Source organism: Candida metapsilosis, assembly GCF_017655625.1.
Source record: "Candida metapsilosis strain BP57 chromosome Unknown scaffold1, whole genome shotgun sequence".
Lineage (NCBI taxonomy): Eukaryota > Fungi > Ascomycota > Pichiomycetes > Serinales > Debaryomycetaceae > Lodderomyces > Lodderomyces metapsilosis.
This window is the reverse complement of record NW_027138159.1, coordinates 3225128-3241398: the sequence shown is the minus strand read 5'-3', so window position 1 is coordinate 3241398 and position 16271 is coordinate 3225128. Positions and strand designations below refer to the sequence as shown.

General features: G+C 37.1%; 7 protein-coding genes across 7 annotated transcripts; 1 reads left to right on the top strand and 6 right to left on the bottom strand. All coding sequences in view use genetic code 12, as the record gives it.

Moving 5' to 3' along the window:
* Positions 1–79: 79 nt before the first annotated feature.
* On the bottom strand, positions 80–4189 carry FUN31 (serine/threonine protein kinase; the record flags this gene model as incomplete). Its single annotated transcript, XM_067690176.1, has 1 exon — positions 80–4189. One exon carries the CDS (start codon positions 4187–4189, stop codon positions 80–82), a length of 4110 nt encoding a protein of 1369 aa, XP_067551452.1.
* A 1254-nt stretch (positions 4190–5443) lies between these two features.
* I9W82_001430 (uncharacterized protein) lies at positions 5444–6646 on the bottom strand (the record flags this gene model as incomplete). The annotated part of the gene is made up of 1 exon (XM_067690175.1): positions 5444–6646. One exon carries the CDS (start codon positions 6644–6646, stop codon positions 5444–5446), a length of 1203 nt encoding a protein of 400 aa, XP_067551451.1.
* Positions 6647–7282: 636 nt separating this feature from the next.
* I9W82_001429 (uncharacterized protein) lies at positions 7283–8779 on the top strand (the record flags this gene model as incomplete). The annotated part of the gene is made up of 1 exon (XM_067690173.1): positions 7283–8779. One exon carries the CDS (start codon positions 7283–7285, stop codon positions 8777–8779), a length of 1497 nt encoding a protein of 498 aa, XP_067551450.1.
* Positions 8780–8942: 163 nt separating this feature from the next.
* Positions 8943–10415, bottom strand: I9W82_001428 (uncharacterized protein; the record flags this gene model as incomplete). Its single annotated transcript, XM_067690172.1, has 1 exon — positions 8943–10415. The coding sequence occupies one exon, from the start codon at positions 10413–10415 to the stop codon at positions 8943–8945; it is 1473 nt and encodes a 490-aa protein (XP_067551449.1).
* An 894-nt stretch (positions 10416–11309) lies between these two features.
* On the bottom strand, positions 11310–12191 carry I9W82_001427 (JEN1; the record flags this gene model as incomplete). Its single annotated transcript, XM_067690171.1, has 1 exon — positions 11310–12191. One exon carries the CDS (start codon positions 12189–12191, stop codon positions 11310–11312), a length of 882 nt encoding a protein of 293 aa, XP_067551448.1.
* Positions 12192–12233: 42 nt separating this feature from the next.
* Positions 12234–12863, bottom strand: I9W82_001426 (JEN1; the record flags this gene model as incomplete). Its single annotated transcript, XM_067690170.1, has 1 exon — positions 12234–12863. The coding sequence occupies one exon, from the start codon at positions 12861–12863 to the stop codon at positions 12234–12236; it is 630 nt and encodes a 209-aa protein (XP_067551447.1).
* Positions 12864–13904: 1041 nt separating this feature from the next.
* I9W82_001425 (JEN1) lies at positions 13905–15461 on the bottom strand (the record flags this gene model as incomplete). Its single annotated transcript, XM_067690169.1, has 1 exon — positions 13905–15461. The coding sequence occupies one exon, from the start codon at positions 15459–15461 to the stop codon at positions 13905–13907; it is 1557 nt and encodes a 518-aa protein (XP_067551446.1).
* Positions 15462–16271: the final 810 nt, after the last annotated feature.

Here is a 16271-nt window from a genome sequence, read left to right as displayed (position 1 = left end):
CTCATCTATCAACAAAACTCTCTTTCTAAAATCTAAACTCTAAACTAAAATGTAACCTATATAAGTAAAGCTAATCTTCTCAAATCTTTAACCAATCATCTTCAAAAATGTCAGTAATGGTTGGTCTCTTATCAACATCACGAACCAAGATCCGTTTCACCAAAGACAAACTCAGTTCACTAACAACATAAGGAATCCTCAAATCCCCTTCCAATATTTCATCAACATTATAAAATGGATTCTCCTTGTACAACATCGTATACAACAAGATCCCCAATGCCCAAATGTCTTGTGGCTTACCTTCATATTTCTCCCCTCTTAACACTTCAGGTGATGCATAATCAATAGTTCCAACAAAAACATCAAACGGACCCTGTTTCACATACCCAGCCGATCCAAAATCAATCAACTTGATAAACCCCTTTTCATCAACAATGATATTCTCATCTTTGATATCTCGATGAACAATACCTTCTTTATGTAAATGGTAAACTGCTGATACGATCTGCTTGAAGATGAATTTACATTCATATTCAGAAAGGTCCTTCTTCACTTCAATAAAGTCAAATAAATCAATAGCTGGGGGATTACCGAAAATCGGAGTTTCAAGATAATAATACTTCAGATCTTCAAAAAAATCAATTATTCGAACAATATTGGGATGTGGTTCGGAATTTAAAAAGGCCATCACTTGAATCTCACTAGGTATGGTTCCCAATTTACGATCACGGACCCATGTATCAACAAGAATTCTTTCTTTATCAATACACTTGATGATGATTTTGTAAACAGGGTCTTCTTTATGTTGAGCCAAGACAACTTTAGCATATGCACCTTCACCCATTTGTTTAATGATTTTGAATTCGGAAAACTTCTTTGCCCTTCTGAGTAAGCCAACTTCCTTAGGCCAATGGGTCGATTCAGCTTTGATCATGGCTAACGATTTGTTTTCCAATGCCAAAATTTCCTCTTCAGTGTATGCAGTGGAGGAGATGTTGTAATCTAAATCATCTGGAGTTGTTATTTCTCTCAGTTCAATTGACTCGGTATCCTGAGACTTTCCTGTATCAGCACCTTTAATCTGATCATCTTTGGCTTTCTTGTAAATAAAACTATCCAAGCCAGTCATGGGCGTAGCAAATGACAGAGTCTTTACTCTTCGGGTACTCAGCGACCGGGTAACTTCTCTTGGCGAAAACTCCAACAAGTCTTCCTCTTTAGCATCTTCAAACAATTTCCGTTGTGAGGGAATATTGTTGGCCGATGCAGTTGACCCGCCCGTATGAGTTCTGGAATGAGCAATTGCCGCATGGTGTGGGTGCAAATGGTGATTGAGATGTGATGGTTGTGGCTGCTGTGGTTGTGGTTGCGGCTGTGGCGGTGGTTGTGCTGGTGCTTGACGCGCATGAACCTGTATACCATCCACCAGATTCAACAAATTTGACTGTGTTTGCGTACGTGAAGGTACCGACACCATCGAATGATCATCAGTTGATGTCAACGACATTGACGACGCGGAAGAACTCAAAGCTTCAAGCTCGGTAGTCAAGCTGGAATCTCTCTTACCTCGAGAATATGTCACCCACAAGATCAATGCATTTTCAGTAGACACACGTGCTTGAACATCTACATACAACGTCCTTCCATCACGATGCTTACCTTCAATTCCAGGACACTTGAAAAAAATGTCTTCTTCAGATTCATTTTCATCAGATTGTTCTTGGTACTTTATAACTGAATCGTATTTCCTAAAGAAATGTTCAGGCAACACTAATCCATTAACAACTTGAAAAGTTTCAATATTCTTTTCAAGACCAACTTGTAAAATCTTTGTGAAGTTGGGTATCAATTCATCAATGCCACGACCACGCAAATATTTAGCCGATCGACCAAACAAATTCTTTGCAATGGCATTGTTACAAGACAAGATGGTAAAATCAATGGCATTCAACACAAAAATACCAGCAATATACGGCATCGAATGGATTTTTAACTTAATCTGTGGCTCTTCATCATCATCCAACAGAAGTGCGGTTGAAGTTATAGCACAAGGAATACTTTCACTTCCTTGGTCAACTTGAACGGTAAAATATCTTGTATGGTTTATAAAATCACTATCACGAGCAGCACTTTTTTCCAAATCATCTTCACCTGATCCGTACTTTATCAATTCAGTACTCATTGTCTCACTGAGCTCAGCCAATGTTTTAACCTTGTCTAGTCCGTAAACGGAAGCTAAACTTCCTGCAATTTCATGATAGCTATCAATGGTGTATGAATTTCCAAAAAACCCACCGTCTTTTTCACCGCCTCCTGGACTCAGGATAATCACATCAAATGCATCGCATGGTATCTGGTCAAACATACAAATGATTAATTTACCCTTTTTCTTGGCCCAAAGTGAAGTCCATGAATAGTTTTGATCTCCAGGTCGAACAATGGCAACAATTTCTCCAGCAAACAATATAGAATCTTTTCGACTATTTTCAAAAGTGTATTCTGTTATCCTTGACATTACAAAATCACGAAACTGTGGAGCAATCAAATCCATCAAAGTTAGTGCTTTAATAGTTGTCTTTGATATACCAAACATAAGACATGCTAAATCATTTGCTGCCTTCACTGACCATGGCAAGTCAGCCTCAACAGTGAAAATCGATTGTGGTGATGAATATTTGCTTGTAAGCATGGAATTGAATGGACGTTTAGCATTAAACTGTTCTTGTTTGGACATGGTCATTGTTGGCGTTGTTGGAGACTGGGTCAGTGACTTATTGTTATTATTCATTTGGTCAATTCTCGCAAGCTCCGTTAATGCAACTGTGGAGAAAGTGGGTTTCATTGGCGACATCATAGATGATGGATCGTCTTTGAGACTATTTTCCAACAACTCAGAGGTTTTTGTTGAATTCTCGACAAAGGGCATAGCCAAGGCATAAATCAACTTTTTTTTCAAGATATCATACTTGATTTTATCCTTATCCTCATGGGTTGAAAGTGAAAGGTCGTGTAATGACGTGGCAACTTGAGTATTTTCCATTAAAGAATCCAAGTCGTGTTCTAGTAGGTCTATGATATCTTTATAGTCATCCATTGAGCCCTGCTGCTGCAGCTGCTGCAGCAAGTTCCTCTTCTTCACACTGATAGTGTCTTGTTGTAAATTTGGCGGTGCTGAAAATTTTCTCGCATCTTTATTAACCAGTGGAGCGCTATCGGATCTTTGTAACGTGGGCTTAAACAAAGCTGCCAATGCAGCTGATGATGCATTTGATTGAAGTTTATACTTTTTCTTATCTAAAAAGGATGCAGCTGTAGTGGGGGAAGATACATCGTGTATATAGTCAGCACTATGGTTTGGATGGGAAAATATACTTGACCTAGTAGTAGTCGCAGCTGAACCATCCAACACGGTTGAGTCCAATATTGAAGTGTCATCTATAATTGTATTTGTTATGGATCTTTGTAATGGAGTAATTTCCTCTTCAAAATGGTCTTGATGAGTTATAGATTTAAACAATTCTGGTCTATCTTTTAATATTTCTAATGAACGTTTCAATACATTAAGTCGAAGGGCTAATGAGTTCGGAGATAAATGTGCATACGAATAAGCATGTGATGATTCCGATGGGAATTTCAAAAGATCTTGCAAATTGTCATTACGTTGAAGTTTTTGATCAACCTTGTTTCTGTTGTCTAGTTTGGGTATTGGTGATGGGGCAAATTGTTCTGATGATGGTGCTTTCTTGTTGTTTTCAAGTCGAAAGTGTGGTTGTGGGAGAGGAGATATACCCAGGGCAGTAGGAAGATGTTGTGGTTGTACTGCTTTAATCACTGGTGATCTCGATAGTGGTGAAGCTACTCTTTTGTTTGTTGTAGATATACCTGGGTATCCTCTATTTGGTTGATCTGGTGCTCCTGCTCCTAAAGTGAATGGTGGTGGCTTAAAATAGGGAGGAGGCTTTGGTCTAATAGTGTTGGACTGGTGGTTATCTACTTGTGTTTGTGCTGATACATCAGTTTGTGAGTCTAATGGTGATTCTTGAGTCATAGGGGTATCTTCTTGTTCGTCATCATCTTCATTGTAGTAATCAGTAAGTGATGTATTTTCATCTGTTGTTATTATTGAATTTGTTAATGAATGATGATCTGAGTTATCTGATGATGATTGATATTTAGAAGTAACACTCATTCAAAAATAAAAAATAGAAACAGGTACTATTCTGGTACAAGTGAAAAGGTTTATAGTAGTTGTAGGTGAGATCTCTAATATGCAAAAGGAACTCTGCTGTAGTGTTATGTGGTATAATGTGATGAGTAGTAAGATCTTTGATATTTAGTGAATATATATGATATAATAAAATGGTGACTGATGATGCTGTTGTTGGTTATAATAATAATAATAATAATAATAATAAAGTCTGTTGATTTTTATTCTTTTCTTTTGTTTTTGAAGTATTATTATTACTGTTATATAGTATCTAGTGGTGTTTTTCTCTATAGTGGAAGTAGGTTGGTTAGCTGGTCCTGTTGATGATGATGATATATATATATCTCTATATGTATTGGGTTTCTCTATTTGGTTGTCAAAAGTATTTGGGATTGATTTGGTTTCTCTCTTTCTCCTTTTCTCCTTTTTTTTCTTTAACACTAACTACATACTTAAACACTTACACTTTGAGTTTAGTTTAGTTTATTGTAACCTTTTTCTTGGCTGTGTTGTTGTACTTGTGCGGTTTTAAGGAATCAAACCAATAGGAATCAACCACACCATATATACTACTATATACTATCAGATGATAGTATATTGTTTATACCATCAACATATACTCTTATAGAGAAACTTCAATCCGTAGGTATCTATCTATCAATCTCTCTACTCCTTTATTTTGATTAATATTATTGTGCTACCATGCATATATACGTAAGGCTGTAACTCAAAATACGTTTCCAAAACTGTAGGATTCCAACCACTGTGTTATCTACCACACTTGAAATGGCAACGTATATACTTCTAACTTCATGTCTGTTATCCCTACGCAGTGAAGTTGAAGCACAATCGATACACCATTTTCTTTCACCATCCACATCTGTGAATTCGAAGACAGAAGTATTCTACAGCTATCTTTTTGTAGCTATATAGCTCATTTTCAAGAGAATATCTCTTTACTAAGTCTTGACTATGTAGATTCAATGTGGTTTGATTCTAGTAAGGGAATAAACCTCAATACATCAACACTAAAAATTGAATGCATATATGTATTACTACTATATACAGGAACTTTCTAATTGTTTTTTTAGCGTGTAACAAAGTTCGATACATTTACACGTGACTCCTCTTCTCTATAAATAAACATATTTATAAACAATAGTCTAAAGTACAAGTAACCGTCACTATCTAATAACTACACAATCTCTTCTTCAATCACATATCCTGTTTTCCTTTTTAATCAACTTTTCTAACCCATATTTCACTTCCTTCAGTAGCACGCCAAAGTCGACTAATAGTTATACCCAATCCATACTTTTTTCTTGCCAATTCATCTTGCTTACCTTTTAATTTCTCAATTGCTCGTTGAATCTTAACTCTGGTGTTATAATCAACATCAACAGTATATGGAGGAAGTAAATTGGTTAAAAATTGTACTTCTTTATCAATCTTGACTATCCTTGCTTCGTATTGATCGTATTTACGTTGTGCTGCTGCTAGTTTCTTGCGTGTTTCCAACTCATGTGACTCAGTAGCAGGAGATACAACTGGGGAAGGACTATTACCTGAAATTGATCTTGCTCCTCCACCCAATTGTGGTGATTGTTGTGATGATGAGGAAGTAACACGAAATTGTGAAGGTGGATAAGTTGTATTTACTGGTGATGGAAGTGGTGGTGATTTATGATAATAATAACTGCCATTGCTACCTTGTCTCGTATGACTACCACTACTACTACGGCCGTTGCCATTATTCATAACATCTAATGGTGGTGATGAAGGAGTACTAATAGCTTCACGAGATACTTTTCTAACTGTAAATTTTATTGGTTTTTTCCTTTGTTGTGATTGTTTAACTGTATTTTCACTAGAAGGTTCTTTACCATCTAAATCATTGTAAAAGTTGGTTTTAGAAGCAACTGATTGGGGTAATTTAGTTATTTTAGTTGTGGAGGTGTCGCCACTGGCAGTATAGTCGAAATGTTTTTCTGTCGAAGTGGCCATTAGCGTAGGTCTTTGTAAATCAGTAGTCATTGTATCTGATGTTGTTATTGATGGTGGTTGGTTTTCTTTATTACTATCAGTTAATTTAGTCTTGGAAAATGATTTTATAAGTCTACCAGTTGAACTATCACTATCCAATGAAGAAATGGAAGAAATGGAAGGAGAATGATTAGCTTGTGAAGTAACAGCTCCTGTATTTGCTGTATTTGTTGTTGTTGTTGTTGTTTGAGATTTATTGGTTTGGGAATCTAAAATAATATTTCCTTCTTCTCCAATTCCTCCTTCCCCACTTGGTTCTGCTTTCTCAACAGCAGTAGTTGTAGCATCATCATTACTTTTTTTCGGTCCTTTGTCGTCTACTCCTTCGGCAGTAGTACGTGGTATAGATACAACTGTGGTATTACCAGCATCAGATGACTCTTCTTCCTTATCCATGTGTTGTTGTTGAGCGTGTGTGTTTGCTAGTTTGGTTATTATATTAAATGTGTGACTGTTGTTTTCCATTTGATTTCCTTTTCTTCTCCTCTCTTTTGTTACATATATTTTTACGTGTTAAATAAATTATTTATTATTTTATTTTTTTTACTTCATTTGGTCTATTATTACGTAATCACAATCAAATCAAAACGCGTCATTTTTTATTTTATCAATCATCAATCATCAATCATCAATCAATTTAATATCCAAGTTTGGCATTTTGGAAATCATACATGTTGTCTTACCTATAACACACCTTGCAAAGAGAGACCATTATCTCTCTCACTGTCTCCCTCTTTCCTCTTGGGAGTCTTTCTTAGATATTTGACGCAAGACAAAGTTGCTTCCACAGACCATTTAACTCTATAAAGTTCAACAGCCACTACCAGATACGTACTAGACCAACAGTAATTGTGCTTTCCATGTATTCCGAAAAGCTCATCTTCTACATAGACTGTTGTGTCCATCAAATTTCTTATCTATAGTAGTATTACCTATATGCAGTACATCAAATCCCGTGACTTCTCTCATCGCAAAGAAGACATTTCAAAGACCAGTTTCCACTCCTCCATTCTTTCAACTGCAAATGCAACCATGACTGAAATTCTCAATCTATCCTATGGCCAATACTCAAATAGTACAATAACACATTTATACAATTTCCAAGAATCACAAATTCCATATACCAAAGATACCAAACTCAATCATCAATTATCAACTTTTTTATATCGGTCAGTAACTAGTCAGGGCTCTTCTTCAGCCAATTATTACCCACGAGCACTTTTATTTGACTTACGTGGAGGTTTAGGAGCATTGAATAAATATGAGTATGCTGAAGAAGTGCCACATTTGAATATGCCTATAGTTAATCAAGACCCTACTCAATTGCAAAAGAATGAGTATCAAAAGAGTTTAGACCAGGGTGAAACTAATGCATCGTTGTTAAATACCAGTAACACTAAATACTGGACCGACTATAATAAACTTATCTATAACCCCAAGTCAATCGTCACGCTTCCTTCATATCAACATCAATACAACGACTTTGGAACAAATTATAACTTACCAGCACAAAAGTTTCACCTTTATTCAACCGGTCAACACGAATTCAAGTCAATTGAATCTGAATCAGTGGAAAATTTTCGCTATTGGTTGGAGAAGTGTGACCATTTGCTGGGTTTGCAAGTTGGTACTACTATAGATGATTCATGGAGTGGGTTCACAACATCAATGATTGAAGTAGTTCAAGATGAATTCTTCAATAATAAGGAGAATATCTGGATATATGGACAATATAACCACGCCCTAGCGGAGAAACAATCACTTGTTAACAAAGTGTCTCAAATAAAGTCATTTATTGAACTTTATAAATCACTGAGCTTATTCATCCCCTTATGTCCTGATTACAACTCATCAATGATTTCTAATCTAGATTTGGGGTCTATATGGCATACATCTTGTGTTCCTGCTATTTTCATTAATCTGATTTGGGGCGTCAATAATCAATATGTCGATCAGGTTAATATGTTTCATATGCAAGAAAATCTATTACGTGGAGATGAAGCTAGGAAAATTGTCAATGAAGTGAAGATAGTTGGAGAAGAAGCCATTGATGGAGTTGCTGATCCAATGATGATGCTGATGACAGATCTTGATTTGACTAAAGTGCGTGACTTATCGACATTGACGGCACAAGTGCCAAAACTGGAGATCAATTTGGGTATTTCAAAATCGATGGGAAATGTACGATATATAAATAAGAACTTCATTAATGATAAGAAGGTGGAAGCAAATAGTCCTACCTCCAATGATGAAACGCCAACAAACGTATACACAAACCCATACATGTCTAAAATGACTGAAATTGATACCTTTCCAAACATTTTAAATGATAACAAATTTCATATTGAATTTAATGTTCACACTGGAATCAAGGATTATTTAAAACCCCGCAAGAAACTGATTGAAAATTTGCGATTAAATCTAGATGATTTGGTTGAAGATAAGGCAGAGTTAGTCGAAGATATAAGTAACATAATCCTGAGCTATTCCTCAGGATTTGAGTCTGATGAAGATGATTACTACGATTGAGAGAAGAACTACGGATCACTTTGAACCTTTGGTAAAATGTTTATTACGACTTTCTAATGGATAACAATTGTGTTTGGTTCGCTTCCTAACAGGTCACCTCGTTGACAGAACTGATTCTCCGTCTAATACATAATTCCGCCATGAAATATAGGGAATCAAAGCTTTACAACCCTTCAATAATCTCTCGTCTCTTTCTCCTAAAGATATCCCCATAAGTAGGCACAGTAACCTTCTCATACCGAGCTCTTGACCAACGTCTAATAGCCTTCCCTTTCCAAATCATAAAAAGGTATGATGCATTAACCACCACCGAAAGGGCAAACATAGTGAACGTGGTCTTCATCATCCCCTGGGCGGCTATCCAAGGAGATATAGCAAAGGAAAATCCCATACCAATCATGTTTCTAATAAACAATATCAACACAAGACTTTCACTTGCCAATTGTTCATAGCATTCAACAGCATACACCAAGCAAATTGCACCCGAAGAACTCATCGCAAACCCCATCAAGCCTAAACCAAGAACAACTGGAATTGCCCAATGGCTACCATAATAGGCTCCTAAACCATATGCCAAAATGCCTCCCGCATTCAAGATTGTTGGAACTAGCATGGTGTGCAATCTATGCTCAGGTTCCATGATACCATTATTGCGTTTAGCCATTTTGATGGCAAACCAATCGACAAATGGACCTCCGTAAAACATACCAATAACACTGCCAACGAAAAGTCCCAATGTTGTTAAGCCAACATTGTTGACACTAAAATTGTATGGTGCACCAGAGAATATTTCTGATTGGGTATTAACAGTTAGGGATAACCAAAACATTTGAAAGCCATAAATCATACCACTCCACACGATAGCGGGAAATGTAGCCAAGTACATTGGCCGCACAAAAATACACAGCCAAGAACGGGTATCATTTTGTTCAGTGTGGTACAACTTATGTTTTTGCCAGTAGGTCAACTTCTCCTGTTCTGCGTCATCAGGTTTGGACTCGATCACAACTTCGATTTTATCTTGTACCTTGTATTCTGGTGACTCACCAGATTTTGCCGTTTCATGTGACTTTATCTGTGCAAGAATCTCATGCTCCAACTGCTCCTCCTCGTTCTTAGAACGTCGGAATGTAGTTTCTTCCATGTAGAAAACCTGAAAAACCAACATGCACCCATGAATGATGATTAATATATAGAAGCACCAACTCCAGTGCATACTATCAGCAATGTACCCAGCAGCCACTGGTCCCAAATCAGTGCCTCCATACAATGCCAAAATTAACGAACTAAACGCAGTAGACCTTTCATGTTGGAAAAACAAATCATTTGCTGAAATCTCAACCAAGGTGTCAACAGGAGAAGCAGCAAAGCCAGCCAAGATCCGAAAAGCATGAAAATACCCAATATTTGAAGATTGCGACCCAAAAATGCATGTAACAATTGCAATGACTGTTCCAATATTATAAACAAACACTTTTCCCAACTTTAATGCTGTTGGTTGGATGAATAACACACCAACTCCTAAACCGAGATAGCCAAGGGCAATTGCAACACCTAGTTTGAAATATGTTGTATGAAACTCAACGACCCAATCAGAAAACAATGGCGTCATGAAATTCATATTAAGAGCCAACATAAATGACCAGAACCAAAGTAAAGCAAATTGTAAGTTCCTTTTTGTTTTGGACCATCTTAATGGGTCATTTACGTTTGATGATGGTTGTGGGTGCAAGATTATATTGCCGTCGCCCTTTTACACATTTAAATCAGAATGCATGTCGACAAGATGGACTGTTCCTGGTGGAAAGTCATAGTCATTGTGAGTAATTTGTTGTTGCTCTTGGTCAGACATACTTGATAGGTTGAGCTAGTTAGTGGAAAGCAGTAATTGCAAACCAAGGTGGTTATTCAGCATTTATAAAGATCATAATATACTTGTTCCCCGTTATCATCTGTGGTGGTGTATATGCAGCATTGTTTTTTAGATGCGCTTTTAGTAAACCTGCATTATCTAAAAACCCACTCTCTTGTTAGTGTTTCTTTCCCCCACATAAAAATCAGAAGTGATCAATTTAACAAAAAAGGAATTGATTTCCGCAAGAACCACTTAGATCTTTAAAGGAAACCACAATCTTACTTTTTGAAGAATTTAAGGTTTGCATTCTTTCTAAATATAGCAATAGTTGCAAACTGAAAATGTACTACTATCTGCAAAAGAGTAAGAGTTTTTCAAATATACCTCTTACTCTAATTATACCAATCCCGTGTTAACTTTACGCCTCTATTAATCCTGCAATTTCAATGCAGGCTTTTGAAAACACAAAATCAATTGTGCATATGGGGAGGGGAGGGAGCTTCTCTCGTATCTTAAAAAGGGTCAATACCACCGAACATGTTTGTGGTAAAGCAGTTAAAACCCCACAGCAGAAAGGAAAGGTATTCCCGTCAAAAGCATCAAAAGTAAGTGCAACAATTTGCCTCACCTACAAATCTTCTCTCGCGATTACGTTTATTCATTAAATAGCTACATCTATTTATCAGAAGTTACATCTTCCTCACTAGTGCCCTCTTCAAGCTGCACTTCCTCATCATCAGTCACATGTAAGTTATTGTGGAACTTCTCTGGTCCAACCAAGACACATATTATCATGTATCCAAAAACGGCACCACAAAATATACACATCACCTTACCATAATCGTACATATCATCTGTCCTACCTTCAAGTGGGAATTGCTCTCCAATACGAGCTTCAATAGTAGCACTTGCTGAACTCACCAAATTTCCCAATTGATAAGCCAAACCGGAGATTAATGCTCTGTTGGCTTTATTGACAACTTCTAACAAGTAGACTGACGAAATACCCCAAGCTCCCATAACACCACCGTTCAAAAACACGTATGCCCACCAGTTTGTATTGGCGTTGAAAAAGGAAGGGTAGACGAACGCACCACACCATACCATGCAAATGATAACTGTGAGACGCCGTCCAAATAATTCTGATGCTGAGCCCATCATTATACCTCCAATCACACCACCAAGATTACTGACAACAACAATCACGGTTCTCATGTTTAAACTGGTACCCCATTGTTTAGTTAACATAGTTACGTACAAATCTTGAGAACCATGCGTTGTGAAATTCCATCCACTGTACAAGAAAATGAGATAGATGAACAACAACCATTCAGTTTTCAATGTCTGTAAAACACTAGTATCAATGATCTTATGCTTGACTCTATTCTTTTCATTGTATCTCCTTTTCTTTTCTTTTAATTTGACAAAGTCGGGTGATTCAGGGATCATGAATCTCCAAGTAATCAACAAAACACTCAATCCAGCGCTGAACCAGAGCAAACTTCTCCACCCTTCACCTTCTTTGTAAGTACCTGAAAAAGCTCTGTAGAATACCATTGCCAAGATATACCCAAATGAGTATCCCGGCAAGAACAATCCCTATAAGACTGATCTCGCAACTGTAGGTTGTCCTTCGATGGCAGTAACCATGGCAATCGGATACATTGCCCCCATGAGAATTCCAAATACCGCTCTTACTCCAAGAAATTGTTTATAAGTTTGTACAAATCCAGTTCCCATTTCGACAACAATGAATAAAGTGCATATTGTGATATAGCACCATTTCCTTCCAAATTTATCAGCAGCTATACCAAAAATTATTGCCCCTACTGATCTAAGCATCAACACTAAAGTAACACCCCAAGTAATATCAGTAACACTGACTTTCAAAGTTGCTGCAATTTCAGAAGCTGACACAGAAACACAAAAGAAGTCCATCGAGTCCAATGACCAAGCAAGGAATCCTAACATGTAGAGATTCCAATCCAATGCGGTCATTTCTTTCAACCCTGGTATTGGATTGACTACCTGGTACCATTTTTTCTCTGTATGGTAAAATGGCAAGTCCAACATGTTGGGTATTCTAGTGGCGAAATAGTGTTCTATTGATGGCCACGACAAGTCTGGTTTCTCATTGAACAAGTCATTATGTTCGGAATCTGCAAATGTCTTGTTGTCACTCTGTGTTGAGTAGGGCGATATATGTTCCACTTTTGTTATGTCTCTCATGATGTGGCGTTTTAAGGGAGACCATGAGAGTACATAATTTCAAAAGGAAGTTGGTCCTTTTTAAATAGTCTAAGCAAAGCAGTGGTGTTAGAATAGTTGCCGCATTCTGTGAGGTGATGATCCTGCTGCCTTATTCAAGAGGTGTATAATAAATGATGGTATTACAGATTTGTACTGGTTCAATGAGACTGTATGCAGGATTGCGAGATAATAGATAACGAGATACCAATATAGTGTGATCTTGTATAGAGTGAATAGTGAAATAAGTGACATGTCTATGATGTGATATCAATGACTACAACTAGTGGTGTTATCAGAAGGTAACACAATACATGATACATTGTACCATATGGTATTACATTGTAGATGTGGGAACATAAATATAGCTTCTTAGTTGTAGACATAGTAAATTTTATAAAGTTGTAAAGTACAGTTTCTTAAAGTATATAATTCATGACATATTAATTGAAACAAATTAGTCCATAGTTCTGAACTCTCTATTCACTTATTGTATAAGTGTATTCGACATAATATTAATTTGCAGCTATTTTTGGTTGTCGTAAATGCGACTAACTCTACCACGCATGTGCACACAACATTGGAAATACAAGTTTAACAACCAGGGGAATCGATTTCCACAAGAACTACAGAGATCTTTATAGAAAAGCATAATCCATCGCTTTGTAGGATTTATGGTTTTCATTCAATTTAAATTTACGAATAGTTGCAAATTAAAAATTGGTTCGTGTATGAAAAAACACTCTAACTTCTCAAGTCTCTATCATATTCTGATTACCCTAGTACTTGCTTCATCGTCCTCTAAGTAATTTCAAAAAATACTTTCAAAAACTATAAATTAATTATGTATGCCAGGCCCAAAGCATGAAATATGTAAGCAGGTTTTGACTCGGCTGTAGAGGAACAGCTTAAGCCTCGTGAAAATGGAAGTACTGTCACATCGAGTACATTAATAAAAATAGAGAGTTCATACCGGCCTAATGAGCCAGAAATCTCTCACGATTACGTTTATTCATTAAATAGCTACATCTTTCTATCAGATTTTACATCATCTTCACTGGTACCCTCTTCAAGCTTTACTTCCTCATCATCGGTGACATGTAAGTTATTGTGGAACTTCTCTGGTCCAACCAAGACACATATAATCATGTAGCCAAAAACGGCACCACAAAATATACACATCACTTTACCATAATCATACATGTCATCAGTCCTACCTTCGAGTGGGAATCGCTCACCAATACGAGCTTCAATAGTAGCACTTGCCGAACTCACCAAATTTCCCAACTGATAAGCCAAACCCGAAATCAATGCTCTGTTGGCTTTATTGACAACTTCTAACAAGTAGACGGATGATATACCCCAAGCTCCCATCACACCACCGTTTAAAAACACGTATGCCCACCAGTTAGTATTGGCGTTGAAAAAGGAAGGATAGACAAACGCACCACACCATATCATGCAAATGATAACCGTGAGACGTCGTCCAAATAGCTCTGATACTGATCCCATAATGATACCTCCAATCATACCACCAAGATTACTAACAACAACAATCACGGTTCTCATGTTTAAACTGGTACCCCATTGTTTAGTTAGCATGGTTACGTACAAATCTTGAGAACCGTGGGTTGTGAAATTCCATCCACTGTACAAGAAGATGAGATAGATGAATAGTAACCATTCGGTTTTCAATGTTTGCAAAACACTAGTATCAATGAGTTTATGTTTGACTCTATTCTTTTCATTGTATCTCCTTTTCTTTTCTTTCAATTTGATAAAGTCGGGTGACTCTGGGATCATGAATCTCCAAGTAATCAATAAAACACTCAATCCAGCACTGAACCAAAACAAACTTCTCCACCCTTCACCTTCTTTGTAAGTACCTGAGAAGGCCCTGTAGAATACCATTGCCAAGATATACCCAAATGAGTATCCCGGCAAGAACAATCCCGATAAGACTGATCTCGCAACTGTAGGTTGTCCTTCGATGGCAGTAACCATGGCAATCGGATACATTGCTCCCATGAGAATTCCAAATACCGCTCTCACTCCAAGAAACTGCTTATAAGTTTGCACAAATCCAGTCCCTATTTCAACAACAATGAATAACGTACATATTGTAATATAGCACCATTTCCTTCCAAATTTATCAGCAGCGATACCAAAGATGATTGCCCCTACTGACCTAAGCATCAACACCAAAGTAACACCCCAAGTAATATCAGTAACACTGACTTTCAAAGTGGCTGCGATTTCAGAAGCTGATACGGAAACACAAAAGAAATCCATGGAGTCCAATGACCAAGCAAGGAATCCTAACCCGTAAAAGTTCCAGTCCAATGCGGTCATTTCTTTCAATCCTGGTATTGGGTTAACTACCTGATACCATTTTTTCTCTGTATGGTATAATGGCAAGTCCAACATGTTGGGTATTCTAGTCGAGAAATAGTGTTTTATTGATGGCCATGACAAGTCTGGTTTCTCATTGAACAAGTCATTGTGTTCGGAATCTGCAACAATCTCGTCGCTTTTCGATGAGTAAGGGGATATGTGCTCCACCTCTACTGTGTCTTTCATAGCGTGGTGTTTGAAAGGAAAGCATGAGCCTGCATAATTTCAAAGAGAAGTTATCTACTTTTAAATAGTTTGAAGATTTGGTGGGGTTAGTCTATTTGCCATATCTTGAACGTTTGCTTTATCAATAAAACTGAATTACTCCGAGAAACAATAAGATTCATGAGCTCAACAAATAGAGTAACAATGTGGGGAGTGGGGGAGGCAGTTTAAATATGAGGTGATTCAAAAAAAGTCTGTTTCTTCTATGCAAAGAGACTTAACTACAACATTAGAACAATGGCGGCGTTCCACTACTTTTGTTTGCCTCGAAGTCTACTTTTTTTAGTCCCCTTTGCAGCCTTGCTATTAATGTATGGCTCAGACGTAACACAAAGACTGAATTTAAATCTCTTTTGCGGGGAATCATTGTAGCGCGGACTAAAATTTATCCCACTAACTATTAAGAAAGTGGAGGATATTTGCAACAAATAAAGAGGGGGGGAGATTTGATCTATAAAAGAACCTTAAATTTCTCATAATATGTCAGATGAAAGTCTTGGCACCTATCAAAATGTCGAAAATGCCGCAAAAGTTTGTAGAAGCTCTATCCCCTCATTTAGTGGAATCGTGTCTAGTGTCTGTTCGAAATAGAGCAGTGCCCTAGTAGTATTATTTAAATATGGATGTTGTCAACAACTCTCAGAGTTGAGTGATTTAAACTTTCAAAAAAGAAATTTTGATTGGGCGGTGTCAATGTCAATTTCTGTTCAAACCGCCAATGTCGTCAAAAAAAATATCTTTCCAAGATGGACAAGATAAAGAAAATAGCTC